The sequence below is a fragment of the Geotrypetes seraphini genome, chromosome 2, assembly GCF_902459505.1.
Source record: "Geotrypetes seraphini chromosome 2, aGeoSer1.1, whole genome shotgun sequence".
Classification (NCBI taxonomy): domain Eukaryota; kingdom Metazoa; phylum Chordata; class Amphibia; order Gymnophiona; family Dermophiidae; genus Geotrypetes; species Geotrypetes seraphini.
This window is the reverse complement of record NC_047085.1, coordinates 7,954,339-7,967,105: the sequence shown is the minus strand read 5'-3', so window position 1 is coordinate 7,967,105 and position 12,767 is coordinate 7,954,339. Positions and strand designations below refer to the sequence as shown.

At 39.8% G+C, this 12,767-nt stretch overlaps 1 protein-coding gene across 1 annotated transcript in view; it reads left to right on the top strand.

Annotated features, from left to right (window-relative positions):
• The window catches only part of LOC117355972 (epiplakin-like), a 122,514-nt gene extending 113,407 nt beyond the window's left edge, over positions 1 to 9,107 (top strand). Inside the window, 1 exon segment of the mRNA XM_033935175.1 lies at positions 2 to 9,107. Coding sequence (XP_033791066.1) covers positions 2 to 8,325 — 8,324 coding nt within the window. The 3' untranslated portion in view covers positions 8,326 to 9,107.
• The last annotated feature ends 3,660 nt before the right edge of the window (positions 9,108 to 12,767 follow it).

Sequence of the window (12,767 nt, the reverse complement as noted above, 5' to 3'; positions counted from 1 at the left end):
AAAGATAAACGTCTGTTCCCAGGCCTCAGGAGAAAAATTACAGTGTCGGAACTGCTCTCCTCTAAGATTATTGATCAGGCTACTCTAACTGAATTCACCCAGGGTAGTAAAACTGTGGAAGAGATCACCGAACTGGATTCAGTAAAGAGATACCTTGAAGGAACAAACTGCATAGCTGGAATTATTTTACCTTCAAAAGGACTTCAATCAAAGAAAACTAAAATAAGCATCTATGAGGCAATGCAGAAAGGTATTCTGAGACCAGGAACTGCCCTTGTCCTTCTAGAGGCACAAGCTGCCACTGGATTTATGATTGACCCCCTGAAAAATAAGAAACTGTCCGTAGATGAAGCATTAACAGCTGGATTAATTGGTTCCGAAGTGCACGAAAAGCTTCTCTCAGCAGAAAGAGGTGTGACAGGTTACAGAGATCCTTATACTGGAGACAAACTTTCCCTTTTCCAAGCCATGAAAAAGGATTTGATACTGAAAGACCATGGTATCCGTCTCCTGGAAGCACAGATTGCAACTGGAGGCATCATTGACCCAGTACACAGTCACCGTGTCCCTGTGGAAGTGGCTTACAAACGAGGGTATTTCGATGAAGAAATGAATCAGATCCTTTCTGATCCCACTGATGACACCAAAGGATTCTTCGATCCCAATACTCATGAAAATCTAACTTATATGCAGCTCCTCAAGAGATGTGTTAAAGACCCAGACACTGGACTGAGCATGCTTGAAGTTTTAGGGAAAGGTACAACCTCTCTCCACAAAGTAAAAACAACACTTCAATCTGAAACATTTAATGCCAACATATGTCAGACAGAGGTTCAAAGGTTGCAAAAAGAGGCAACACCCTGCCAAACAGACCAAATAAAAGCTGCTCTAGATTCCACAAAACTTACTCTTACTGTGGGTCCCATGCGTGGGCAGACAATGACGTTATCTGAACTTCTCCATTCCAAGTACATCAGTGAAGAGAAAAGAAAGGAACTCTTAGAGAAGTACAAATCAGGTGATATGAGCACTGAGGAACTTAACTCGATTATTCTTTCTACCATTCAAAATACAGAAGCCAAAAGCAAGGACTGCGATAAAGTAGGAGATATAGTCAAAGAGGAGGCCATGTCAAAGGTAGATGAAAAAGTCAAGAATTCCTTACTCTCTGAAAAAATTATTCTCACAGTAGGACAACTTAAAGATAAAAAATATTCTGTTTGGGAAATTTTGCACTCAGAACACATCTCAGAAGAAAAAAGGAAAGAAATCTTAGCCAAATACAAGATGGGAAAATTGTCTTTGGAAGATGTCATAAAAATTATCACCACTCTTGTTGAGAAAGCTGACGAGAAATCGGGTGAACCCAAAGAAGAAGTAATAAGTAAAGTAATGACAACACCAAAGTTATTTACAATTGATCCCCCTTTCCAAGATGATGACATAAAAAAAGCTTTGCAATCTATCACCGTTGATGTATCTGTTGGCGATTTCCAAGGGCAGCAAGTTTCCCTGTGGAATCTTCTCCACTCCAAATATATAACTGAAGAAGAAAGACAAAGCCTCCAGCAGAAGTACAAATTCAGTATAAAAGAAATGCTGGTAATGAATTACAGCAAAGAGAAGGAAGAGGAGAGTGCCAAACAAAACGTAAAAGGCCTAGGTAAGCCTAGGGACAAAGACCTCTTTCATGTAGATGAAGGACTTCAGAAAACCTTAGATAATCTGACTGTTGATGTCACTGTAGGTCAATTCAAGGGTCAAAACCTCTCTGTGTGGAAGCTACTCAACACTAAATACTTATCTGAAGAGAAGAGGAAGGAGCTCATCGAGAAATTCAAAACTGGAACTTTGACTGAAAATGAGCTCATCAGGATTATAACCACTATCATTGAGGAAACTGAGGACAGAATCAGCAAGCTCAAATTTAAAGGACTCCGGAGGCAAGTTACAGCATCTGAGCTCTTCAGTTCTGCAATTATTGATCAGACTATGCTTACTGAACTGACCCAAGGTAGCAAAACTGTCGAAGAGGTAACACAAATGGATTCTGTAAAGAAATATCTGGAAGGAACAAGCTGTATAGCAGGCGTGCTTGTCCCAAGCTTGAAAGACCCATTGGTTAAGGTAAAAATGAGCATCTACAAGGCCATGTTGAAAGGTATTCTGAGACCAGGAACTGCACTGGTGCTTCTGGAGGCTCAGGCTGCAACAGGATTTATCATTGATCCCTTGCAAAATAAGAAACTTTCAGTAGATGAAGCACTATCAGCCGGAGTAATTGGACCCGAACTGCATGGCAAACTTCTTTCTGCAGAAAGAGGCGTCACAGGTTACATTGACCCCTACACAGGGGACAAAATCTCCCTTTTCCAAGCCATGAAAAAAGATCTGATAGTGAAAGAGCACGGAATTCGTCTGCTGGAAGCCCAAATTGCAACTGGGGGTATCATTGATCCAGTGCAGAGTCACCGTATCCCTGTGGAGGTGGCTTACAAGCGTAGCTATTTTGATGAGGAAATGAATCAGATCCTGTCTGACCCCACTGATGACACTAAAGGATTCTTTGACCCCAATACTCATGAAAACCTTACTTATTTACAACTCCTGAAGAAATGTGTTAAAGACCCAGGCACAGGATTACATATGCTTGAACTTCTGGACAAAAGATCAGTCCTCTTCCAAATAGACAAGCAAAGGCAAGCTTCCCTAGAGTCCAAAACAATTAACGTTACGCAAGGTCATTTTCAAGGGCAGACAGTGTCTTTATGGGAACTGCTTCATTCTCAATACATTCTTGAAGAACAAAGAAAAGATCTTCTAAAGAAGTACCAGACAGGGGAATTAACTGCTGAAGAACTTACAACATCCATTATCACCATAATTAAGGAAACAGAAGATAAAAATAATAGTCTGAGTTTGGATCAAGCAATGGAAGACAGCAAAGCAACCACATTTCAGGCCAAGCACCATCAGCCAGGTGAACAAATTCAAGCTGTCTTACAGTCTAACATCATCACTGTTCCTATAGGTGAATTCAAAGGACAAAAACTTTCCGTATGGGACCTTTTAAATTCAAAATATATTCCTGAAGATAAAAGGAAAGAGATACTGGAGAAGTATGAAACAGGGAATATGCACACAGAGGAAATGTTCAGGGTCATCATTTCTATCATTGAAGAAAAAGAAGCAAAAGGTGCCAGATATCAACTCAACGTCATAGGTAATGAAGCGAAGGAGCCTAAACCCACATCTGCTGGCTTCTCACAACCTGAAGATCAAATTCAGGAAGCCCTAAATTCTATCAGAATTGACGCCTTCACTGGAGAATATGAAGGGCAAAAGATCTCGGTGTGGAAGTTTCTAAACTCTAAATTTATCTCAGAGGAGAGTAGAAAAGATCTCTTGAGGAACCACAAGTTAAAGGTGGCAGACATTGCACAGATTATCAATAGTGTGATCGAAAAAGAAGGAGAAAAATGCAGCAGCGGCATTGCAAAGAGTTTGGGCAATGAGAAGAAGCCTTCCGAGGTGAACAAAAGAGATCATACACACACTGATGAACAAATGCAAACCACTCTACAATCAACAACCATTGATGTCAGTACGGGAAAACTTCAAGGTCAAAATCCCTCCATCTGGGACATTCTTCATTCTGAATACGTATCTGAAGAGAAAAGGAAAGAGCTGTTGGCAAAGTACAAAGAAGGGTCTTTGACTGTCCAAGAAATGATAAAAATCCTCAAAGCCATCACTGCCGAAAGTGAAGACAGAAAGAATAAACGTCTGTTCCCAGGCCTCAGGAGAAAAATTACAGTGTCGGAACTGCTCTCCTCTAAGATTATTGATCAGGCTACTCTAACTGAATTCACCCAGGGTAGTAAAACTGTGGAAGAGATCACCGAACTGGATTCAGTAAAGAGATACCTTGAAGGAACAAACTGCATAGCTGGAATTATTTTACCTTCAAAAGGACTTCAATCAAAGAAAACTAAAATAAGCATCTATGAGGCAATGCAGAAAGGTATTCTGAGACCAGGAACTGCCCTTGTCCTTCTAGAGGCACAAGCTGCCACTGGATTTATGATTGACCCCCTGAAAAATAAGAAACTGTCCGTAGATGAAGCATTAACAGCTGGATTAATTGGTTCCGAAGTGCACGAAAAGCTTCTCTCAGCAGAAAGAGGTGTGACAGGTTACAGAGATCCTTATACTGGAGACAAACTTTCCCTTTTCCAAGCCATGAAAAAGGATTTGATACTGAAAGACCATGGTATCCGTCTCCTGGAAGCACAGATTGCAACTGGAGGCATCATTGACCCAGTACACAGTCACCGTGTCCCTGTGGAAGTGGCTTACAAACGAGGGTATTTCGATGAAGAAATGAATCAGATCCTTTCTGATCCCACTGATGACACCAAAGGATTCTTCGATCCCAATACTCATGAAAATCTAACTTATATGCAGCTCCTCAAGAGATGTGTTAAAGACCCAGACACTGGACTGAGCATGCTTGAAGTTTTAGGGAAAGGTACAACCTCTCTCCACAAAGTAAAAACAACACTTCAATCTGAAACATTTAATGCCAACATATGTCAGACAGAGGTTCAAAGGTTGCAAAAAGAGGCAACACCCTGCCAAACAGACCAAATAAAAGCTGCTCTAGATTCCACAAAACTTACTCTTACTGTGGGTCCCATGCGTGGGCAGACAATGACGTTATCTGAACTTCTCCATTCCAAGTACATCAGTGAAGAGAAAAGAAAGGAACTCTTAGAGAAGTACAAATCAGGTGATATGAGCACTGAGGAACTTAACTCGATTATTCTTTCTACCATTCAAAATACAGAAGCCAAAAGCAAGGACTGCGATAAAGTAGGAGATATAGTCAAAGAGGAGGCCATGTCAAAGGTAGATGAAAAAGTCAAGAATTCCTTACTCTCTGAAAAAATTATTCTCACAGTAGGACAACTTAAAGATAAAAAATATTCTGTTTGGGAAATTTTGCACTCAGAACACATCTCAGAAGAAAAAAGGAAAGAAATCTTAGCCAAATACAAGATGGGAAAATTGTCTTTGGAAGATGTCATAAAAATTATCACCACTCTTGTTGAGAAAGCTGACGAGAAATCGGGTGAACCCAAAGAAGAAGTAATAAGTAAAGTAATGACAACACCAAAGTTATTTACAATTGATCCCCCTTTCCAAGATGATGACATAAAAAAAGCTTTGCAATCTATCACCGTTGATGTATCTGTTGGCGATTTCCAAGGGCAGCAAGTTTCCCTGTGGAATCTTCTCCACTCCAAATATATAACTGAAGAAGAAAGACAAAGCCTCCAGCAGAAGTACAAATTCAGTATAAAAGAAATGCTGGTAATGAATTACAGCAAAGAGAAGGAAGAGGAGAGTGCCAAACAAAACGTAAAAGGCCTAGGTAAGCCTAGGGACAAAGACCTCTTTCATGTAGATGAAGGACTTCAGAAAACCTTAGATAATCTGACTGTTGATGTCACTGTAGGTCAATTCAAGGGTCAAAACCTCTCTGTGTGGAAGCTACTCAACACTAAATACTTATCTGAAGAGAAGAGGAAGGAGCTCATCGAGAAATTCAAAACTGGAACTTTGACTGAAAATGAGCTCATCAGGATTATAACCACTATCATTGAGGAAACTGAGGACAGAATCAGCAAGCTCAAATTTAAAGGACTCCGGAGGCAAGTTACAGCATCTGAGCTCTTCAGTTCTGCAATTATTGATCAGACTATGCTTACTGAACTGACCCAAGGTAGCAAAACTGTCGAAGAGGTAACACAAATGGATTCTGTAAAGAAATATCTGGAAGGAACAAGCTGTATAGCAGGCGTGCTTGTCCCAAGCTTGAAAGACCCATTGGTTAAGGTAAAAATGAGCATCTACAAGGCCATGTTGAAAGGTATTCTGAGACCAGGAACTGCACTGGTGCTTCTGGAGGCTCAGGCTGCAACAGGATTTATCATTGATCCCTTGCAAAATAAGAAACTTTCAGTAGATGAAGCACTATCAGCCGGAGTAATTGGACCCGAACTGCATGGCAAACTTCTTTCTGCAGAAAGAGGCGTCACAGGTTACATTGACCCCTACACAGGGGACAAAATCTCCCTTTTCCAAGCCATGAAAAAAGATCTGATAGTGAAAGAGCACGGAATTCGTCTGCTGGAAGCCCAAATTGCAACTGGGGGTATCATTGATCCAGTGCAGAGTCACCGTATCCCTGTGGAGGTGGCTTACAAGCGTAGCTATTTTGATGAGGAAATGAATCAGATCCTGTCTGACCCCACTGATGACACTAAAGGATTCTTTGACCCCAATACTCATGAAAACCTTACTTATTTACAACTCCTGAAGAAATGTGTTAAAGACCCAGGCACAGGATTACATATGCTTGAACTTCTGGACAAAAGATCAGTCCTCTTCCAAATAGACAAGCAAAGGCAAGCTTCCCTAGAGTCCAAAACAATTAACGTTACGCAAGGTCATTTTCAAGGGCAGACAGTGTCTTTATGGGAACTGCTTCATTCTCAATACATTCTTGAAGAACAAAGAAAAGATCTTCTAAAGAAGTACCAGACAGGGGAATTAACTGCTGAAGAACTTACAACATCCATTATCACCATAATTAAGGAAACAGAAGATAAAAATAATAGTCTGAGTTTGGATCAAGCAATGGAAGACAGCAAAGCAACCACATTTCAGGCCAAGCACCATCAGCCAGGTGAACAAATTCAAGCTGTCTTACAGTCTAACATCATCACTGTTCCTATAGGTGAATTCAAAGGACAAAAACTTTCCGTATGGGACCTTTTAAATTCAAAATATATTCCTGAAGATAAAAGGAAAGAGATACTGGAGAAGTATGAAACAGGGAATATGCACACAGAGGAAATGTTCAGGGTCATCATTTCTATCATTGAAGAAAAAGAAGCAAAAGGTGCCAGATATCAACTCAACGTCATAGGTAATGAAGCGAAGGAGCCTAAACCCACATCTGCTGGCTTCTCACAACCTGAAGATCAAATTCAGGAAGCCCTAAATTCTATCAGAATTGACGCCTTCACTGGAGAATATGAAGGGCAAAAGATCTCGGTGTGGAAGTTTCTAAACTCTAAATTTATCTCAGAGGAGAGTAGAAAAGATCTCTTGAGGAACCACAAGTTAAAGGTGGCAGACATTGCAAAGATTATCAATAGTGTGATCGCAAAAGAAGGAGAAAAATGCAGCAGCGGCATTGCAAAGAATTTGGGCAATGAGAAGAAGCCTTCCGAGGTGAACAAAAGAGATCATACACACACTGATGAACAAATGCAAACCACTCTACAATCAACAACCATTGATGTCAGTACGGGAAAACTTCAAGGTCAAAATCCCTCCATCTGGGACATTCTTCATTCTGAATACGTATCTGAAGAGAAAAGGAAAGAGCTGTTGGCAAAGTACAAAGAAGGGTCTTTGACTGTCCAAGAAATGATAAAAATCCTCAAAGCCATCACTGCCGAAAGTGAAGACAGAAAGAATAAACGTCTGTTCCCAGGCCTCAGGAGAAAAGTTACAGTGTCGGAACTGCTCTCCTCTAAGATTATTGATCAGGCTACTCTAACTGAATTCACCCAGGGTAGTAAAACTGTGGAAGAGATCACCGAACTGGATTCAGTAAAGAGATACCTTGAAGGGACAAACTGCATAGCTGGAATTATTTTACCATCAAAAGGACTTCAATCAAAGAAAACTAAATTAAGCATCTATGAGGCCATGCAGAAAGGTATTCTGAGACCAGGAACTGCCCTTGTCCTTCTAGAGGCACAAGCTGCCACGGGATTTATGATTGACCCCCTGAAAAATAAGAAACTGTCCGTAGATGAAGCATTAACAGCTGGATTAATTGGTTCCGAAGTGCACGAAAAGCTTCTCTCAGCAGAAAGAGGTGTGACAGGTTACAGAGATCCTTATACTGGAGACAAACTTTCCCTTTTCCAAGCCATGAAAAAAGATTTGATACTGAAAGACCATGGTATCCGTCTCCTGGAAGCACAGATTGCAACTGGAGGCATCATTGACCCAGTACACAGTCACCGTGTCCCTGTGGAAGTGGCTTACAAACGAGGGTATTTCAATGAAGAAATGAATCAGATCCTTTCTGATCCCACTGATGACACCAAAGGATTCTTCGATCCCAATACTCATGAAAATCTCACTTATATGCAGCTCCTCGAGAGATGTGTTAAAGACCCAGACACTGGACTGAGCATGCTTGAAGTTCTGCAGAAAGGTAAATCCTTTCTCCGATAAATAGAAATAACTCTTTGAGCTACACAGTTGCTGTCAATTAAGGTCATTTCCAAGGTACATCAGTTAAGAAGAAAGAAAGGAGCTCTTTGAGAAGTGCCCGTCAGGTGATATGAGCATAGGGGAACTTCTAACAATTATCATTACCTCCATTAAGGACCGAGAAGCCAAAAGCAACAACTGACAGAAAGTAGATGTTCCTTACAAAGAGGTTTCAGGTGTGTGAAAAAGAGCCATCTCTTTACTCAACGTGTTCTTATTATTGTTTGTCTTCCAATGATGTCGTGTGAGCTCCTCTATTTCAAGTACATCACCAAAGAGAATGGAAAGGATCTCTTGCAGTAGTATAAAACAAAGATCATTAACACTGATTAAACTTTTAACAATTTTCATCACCACCACTGAGGATACCCACTGAGGATCCGTGACTCATATGCCCACTTCTGTGACTGCGGTCCAATAAAAGTCACAGTTTGCTTTCATGCTTTTTACATCTTTAATGTGAAACCTACTTCATTCTCTTGTTAGATTTTTGTAAAGCTACACTCTGTAATTGCACAGTTAATTTGTGCATGATTCCTAAGAGGGGAAGCTCAGCTGACTTCTGCTGACCGTGCAAAACTGAATGGAACATTCTTAACGGTTTCTCTAGTTTTCTCACTCATTCTGAAGGACTTTTGAACTTTATTTTAATTTGAATGGACAATCAGAAGGGCTTTCATGCTTATTTTTTACTTTTATAATATATCTTTTCTGTGAGTGGAGGGACAAATAAAAAGATTTAAAATATTTATTGGCGTCATAGAAAGTGAGTTGTCTCATGTCACGAAATGTATGTCATACATAAGGGAAATAATTGCACCTGGCAAACTTTTCTTCCTACAACAGGTAACCTGGAGACGATGTAAACGTTTTCTTTTCACAAACACTTTATTTAAAGCTGAATGAAGCAGAGCTGGAAGGTTGAACAGGACAGAGTTATAAGACAGTGTTACATCACTGATGTCAGGCTGATTGAGTCTAAGCCCATACTATCTGTGGAAATATATTTATATTTTCAGAGCAAGACTGCATCTCTCTTTGTGCAGTGGTGTGAAATCAAGCCTGGACCAGCTTGTCTTGTGTTGAGGCATTTGTTAACCCTACGGAAGAACATTTTTTAGTTATGTAATCCTTTCCTGCTCAGGTCAATCTTGTTTAGTGAGCTGTCCCAGACATGTGCTAAATCTACTAGAAAGCTAAACGTCTGGCACACTGATACACATGCAGGAGATCCTTATATCTTTTCTGAAGTGTATTTTATTGAACAAACATAAAGGTACTCGCATTTAGCAGTTCTTTCTCAGACATCTTAGTTTAAGAATGTTGATCTAGCAGATAAGCATAAGAAATTGGAAGGTAGGAGAATAGTCCAGCAGAATAGAAGGTTTCAGAGCTGGGTTATATATAAATATATTGGGGTTGATACTCAGGTGGTGGCTCTTAGTGTTTTGATGACTACCATTGGCTTTTTGCTTGTATATTCAATGCCGGATCATGTTCAGTTACCAGCACTGAATGGACAAAACATAGCTGGAGTGAGCTTAGACGGCAACTCCAGCATTTGGAACCTAGGACAATATCAGGTGGACTTTACAGTCTATGACCCAGAAATATCAAAGAAGAGGCAAGTTAATTGAATCATGGTACTATAGCAGTTTAGGTGTGATATTCAGCACTTAAGTGGCTATGATGAACCACATAAAGATAGAACTGTGTTTTATGCAGCTCTTAACCTTCTAAGTGCCAACACTGCCTCTGGAAAGCCCATAAAATAGCTGGTTTCGTCTTGGCGCTAACTTGGCATTTTCTGTGCTGTTGAATATGTCCAGTTAGCCTTTGACAGGTAATTAAAATGGACAGAAGCTGTTTCTGGCTGTTTAAATTGCTTTCATTGTTTACCCTATTCATTTTTGTTGGTGGGTCCAGATTAGGACCGTAATTATCGGGGAGCCTTGAGATAAGAATCCAGACTCTCTAATCACCTCTGGTACTCAAGAACTCAGTTCAGATCAGGCAAAAACCCAAAATAGTAGTAGCAAAGACTTAACAGTCACTTATTTGTTCCTTCAGTAATTTCTGCTCCTTTTACTTCAGAGATGGTTTATCAACAGCTGGAGATACTCCTCTTCTCTTTGTTTTTCCCAGGGAAGGCCCTATGTCACCTTCTGCTTCTTGAGGCTAGGATTCCCTGTTGTTTCAAACCACAAATAAAGTGATAACTGGCACCAAAGTATTTTATTGGTTAAAGGAATACATGAAAAGTGAACAGGACCCAACAGAACCACGTTTCAGCAAACGCCTGCGTCAAGAGCAATTGGACGTATCTGTGTGTGTGTTGTGTATGTATATGTTCCAGTGTAACTCTGAAATGCATGGAGAGATTTCAATCAAACTTGGTATACACATCTTACTATCTGGGGGAAAATACTGTGGGGGTGGGAATAGGTCACACACACAGATACATCCGATTTTATATACTGCATATACATGGAGCTGCTTTGACCAATTGTGTGAAGCTTTGGGAATGATTTCATATAGTCATTTAACAGTATATGTTCCAGCATAACTCTGAAACACATGGAGAGATTTCAACCATACTTGGTATACATATCACTTACTATCTGGGAAAAAATACTGTGGGGTGGGAAGGGGGTGACGTAAAAATTATCAAAAAACACAGATTTTACTGTCTAATCCATAGTTTTCTGGCTCACTGAGATGAATACTCAGCATAACTCTGAAATGCACAGAGAGATTTACTATCTGGGGAAAAATACTGTGGTGGTGGGAAGGGGGTGACATGAAAAATAATTGAAAACCACAGATTTTAGCGTCTAATCCATAGTTTTCGCCCTCACTGAGATTAATACTGACACTCCCGATGCTGTTTAAGTCCAAGTTCAGCCCCATACAGAGGGTCATTCATGCTGCTAAAAATGCAGATGTCCACGAAATAACCAATCAAATACTTCCCGTTTTACCAGATATAATCACTGAATACAAGTCTATCGATACTGGAAGATTAGGATATACCTCTGAATCAAAGTGTGGCATAATATGCTACATTACAATGTCAACACAATATGTGGTAAAACATTGTTATAGGCATCATAGGATGTAAGCAAAGATGGAGCATATAGGTAGAGAAGAGAGTCCCCTTACTTTCTTACTTCTACTCTATATAAGTTGCACATAAAGCAAGAATGGTGCTTGAAAATTCTTCACATAAACATGTTTGCCCGTGTCTCTCCTTGTATGTGTGACTAGCAAGGTAGTTTTATTTATATACCGCATAAAACTATGCGGTTAACATATTGGTTGTACACATAATATACTGATCGCCCTTTAGACGCATGGATATGAACACACAATAGACAAACATCATAGCAATAAAACTGTAAAAACTTAAAACCTAGATATTCGTTGACACTTTATCTTACAGGAAGAAGAAAAGTAGCAACATTTCATAGAAAAGCATTAACGAAGAGCTGCATTTGCAACATTTTCTTAAAACTGATCTTTCCAACACAAAATCGCAGTACACCTGGTGGAGCGTTCCAAAGTTTGACACCCGCCACTGACATCATTGATGCTCCAATTCTAACATGAATAATAGGCATCCTACCCTCGAAACTCAATTTCAGAGTGTTTTTCAGACCTTAGATTTCTTCTAGGTTGGCAAATTTCAAACAATTCTTTTAGTACCCTTGGGGCAATATGGTACAATATCTGATGATAATAATAATAATAACTTTATTCTTCTATACCGCCATAATCTTGCGACTTCTAGGCGGTTTCCATTGAAGAGAGCTGGACAATCAGCGAGTTACAATATGTAGAATAGTCCGTGAAATTATAGTAAGTAGAAACTTAAAAGAAATGCAGCGAATTACAATGTACAGTTTGTTAAGAATTTCAGAGGGGACATATTATGGAAGAAGCAATGGAATATGTGGTTGGTGTAATTACTGTTTAGGTGATATATCTGTCGAATATGACTTTTCTAAAAGCATCGTAGGTCAGTCTAGCTCCATTAATGTAGTTGTCTAGCCAGTGTTGTTGTTATTTGCTTGGTACATAAAGGTTCTATCCAGAAATGTTTTGTATTTACAGCCGGTGATGCTTGGGGATGCAAATAGGTTGCTGTTTCTGGTTTGTCTTTTTGGGCTATATAATACGAAGTGAGATAGCAAGTATGTAGGAGCCAGTCCCCAAACTAGCTTGAAGCATATGCAAGAGAACTTGAATATTATTCGTGCCTCGATTGGCAGCCAGTGCAGTAGTCTGTAGTAGGGGCTAACATAGTCGCTTTTTTTCAATCCAAATATCAAGTGGACCGCTGCGTTTTGAACAATTCTAAGTTTCCTCACTGTTTTTTTATTTGGGTATACCCATATAAACGA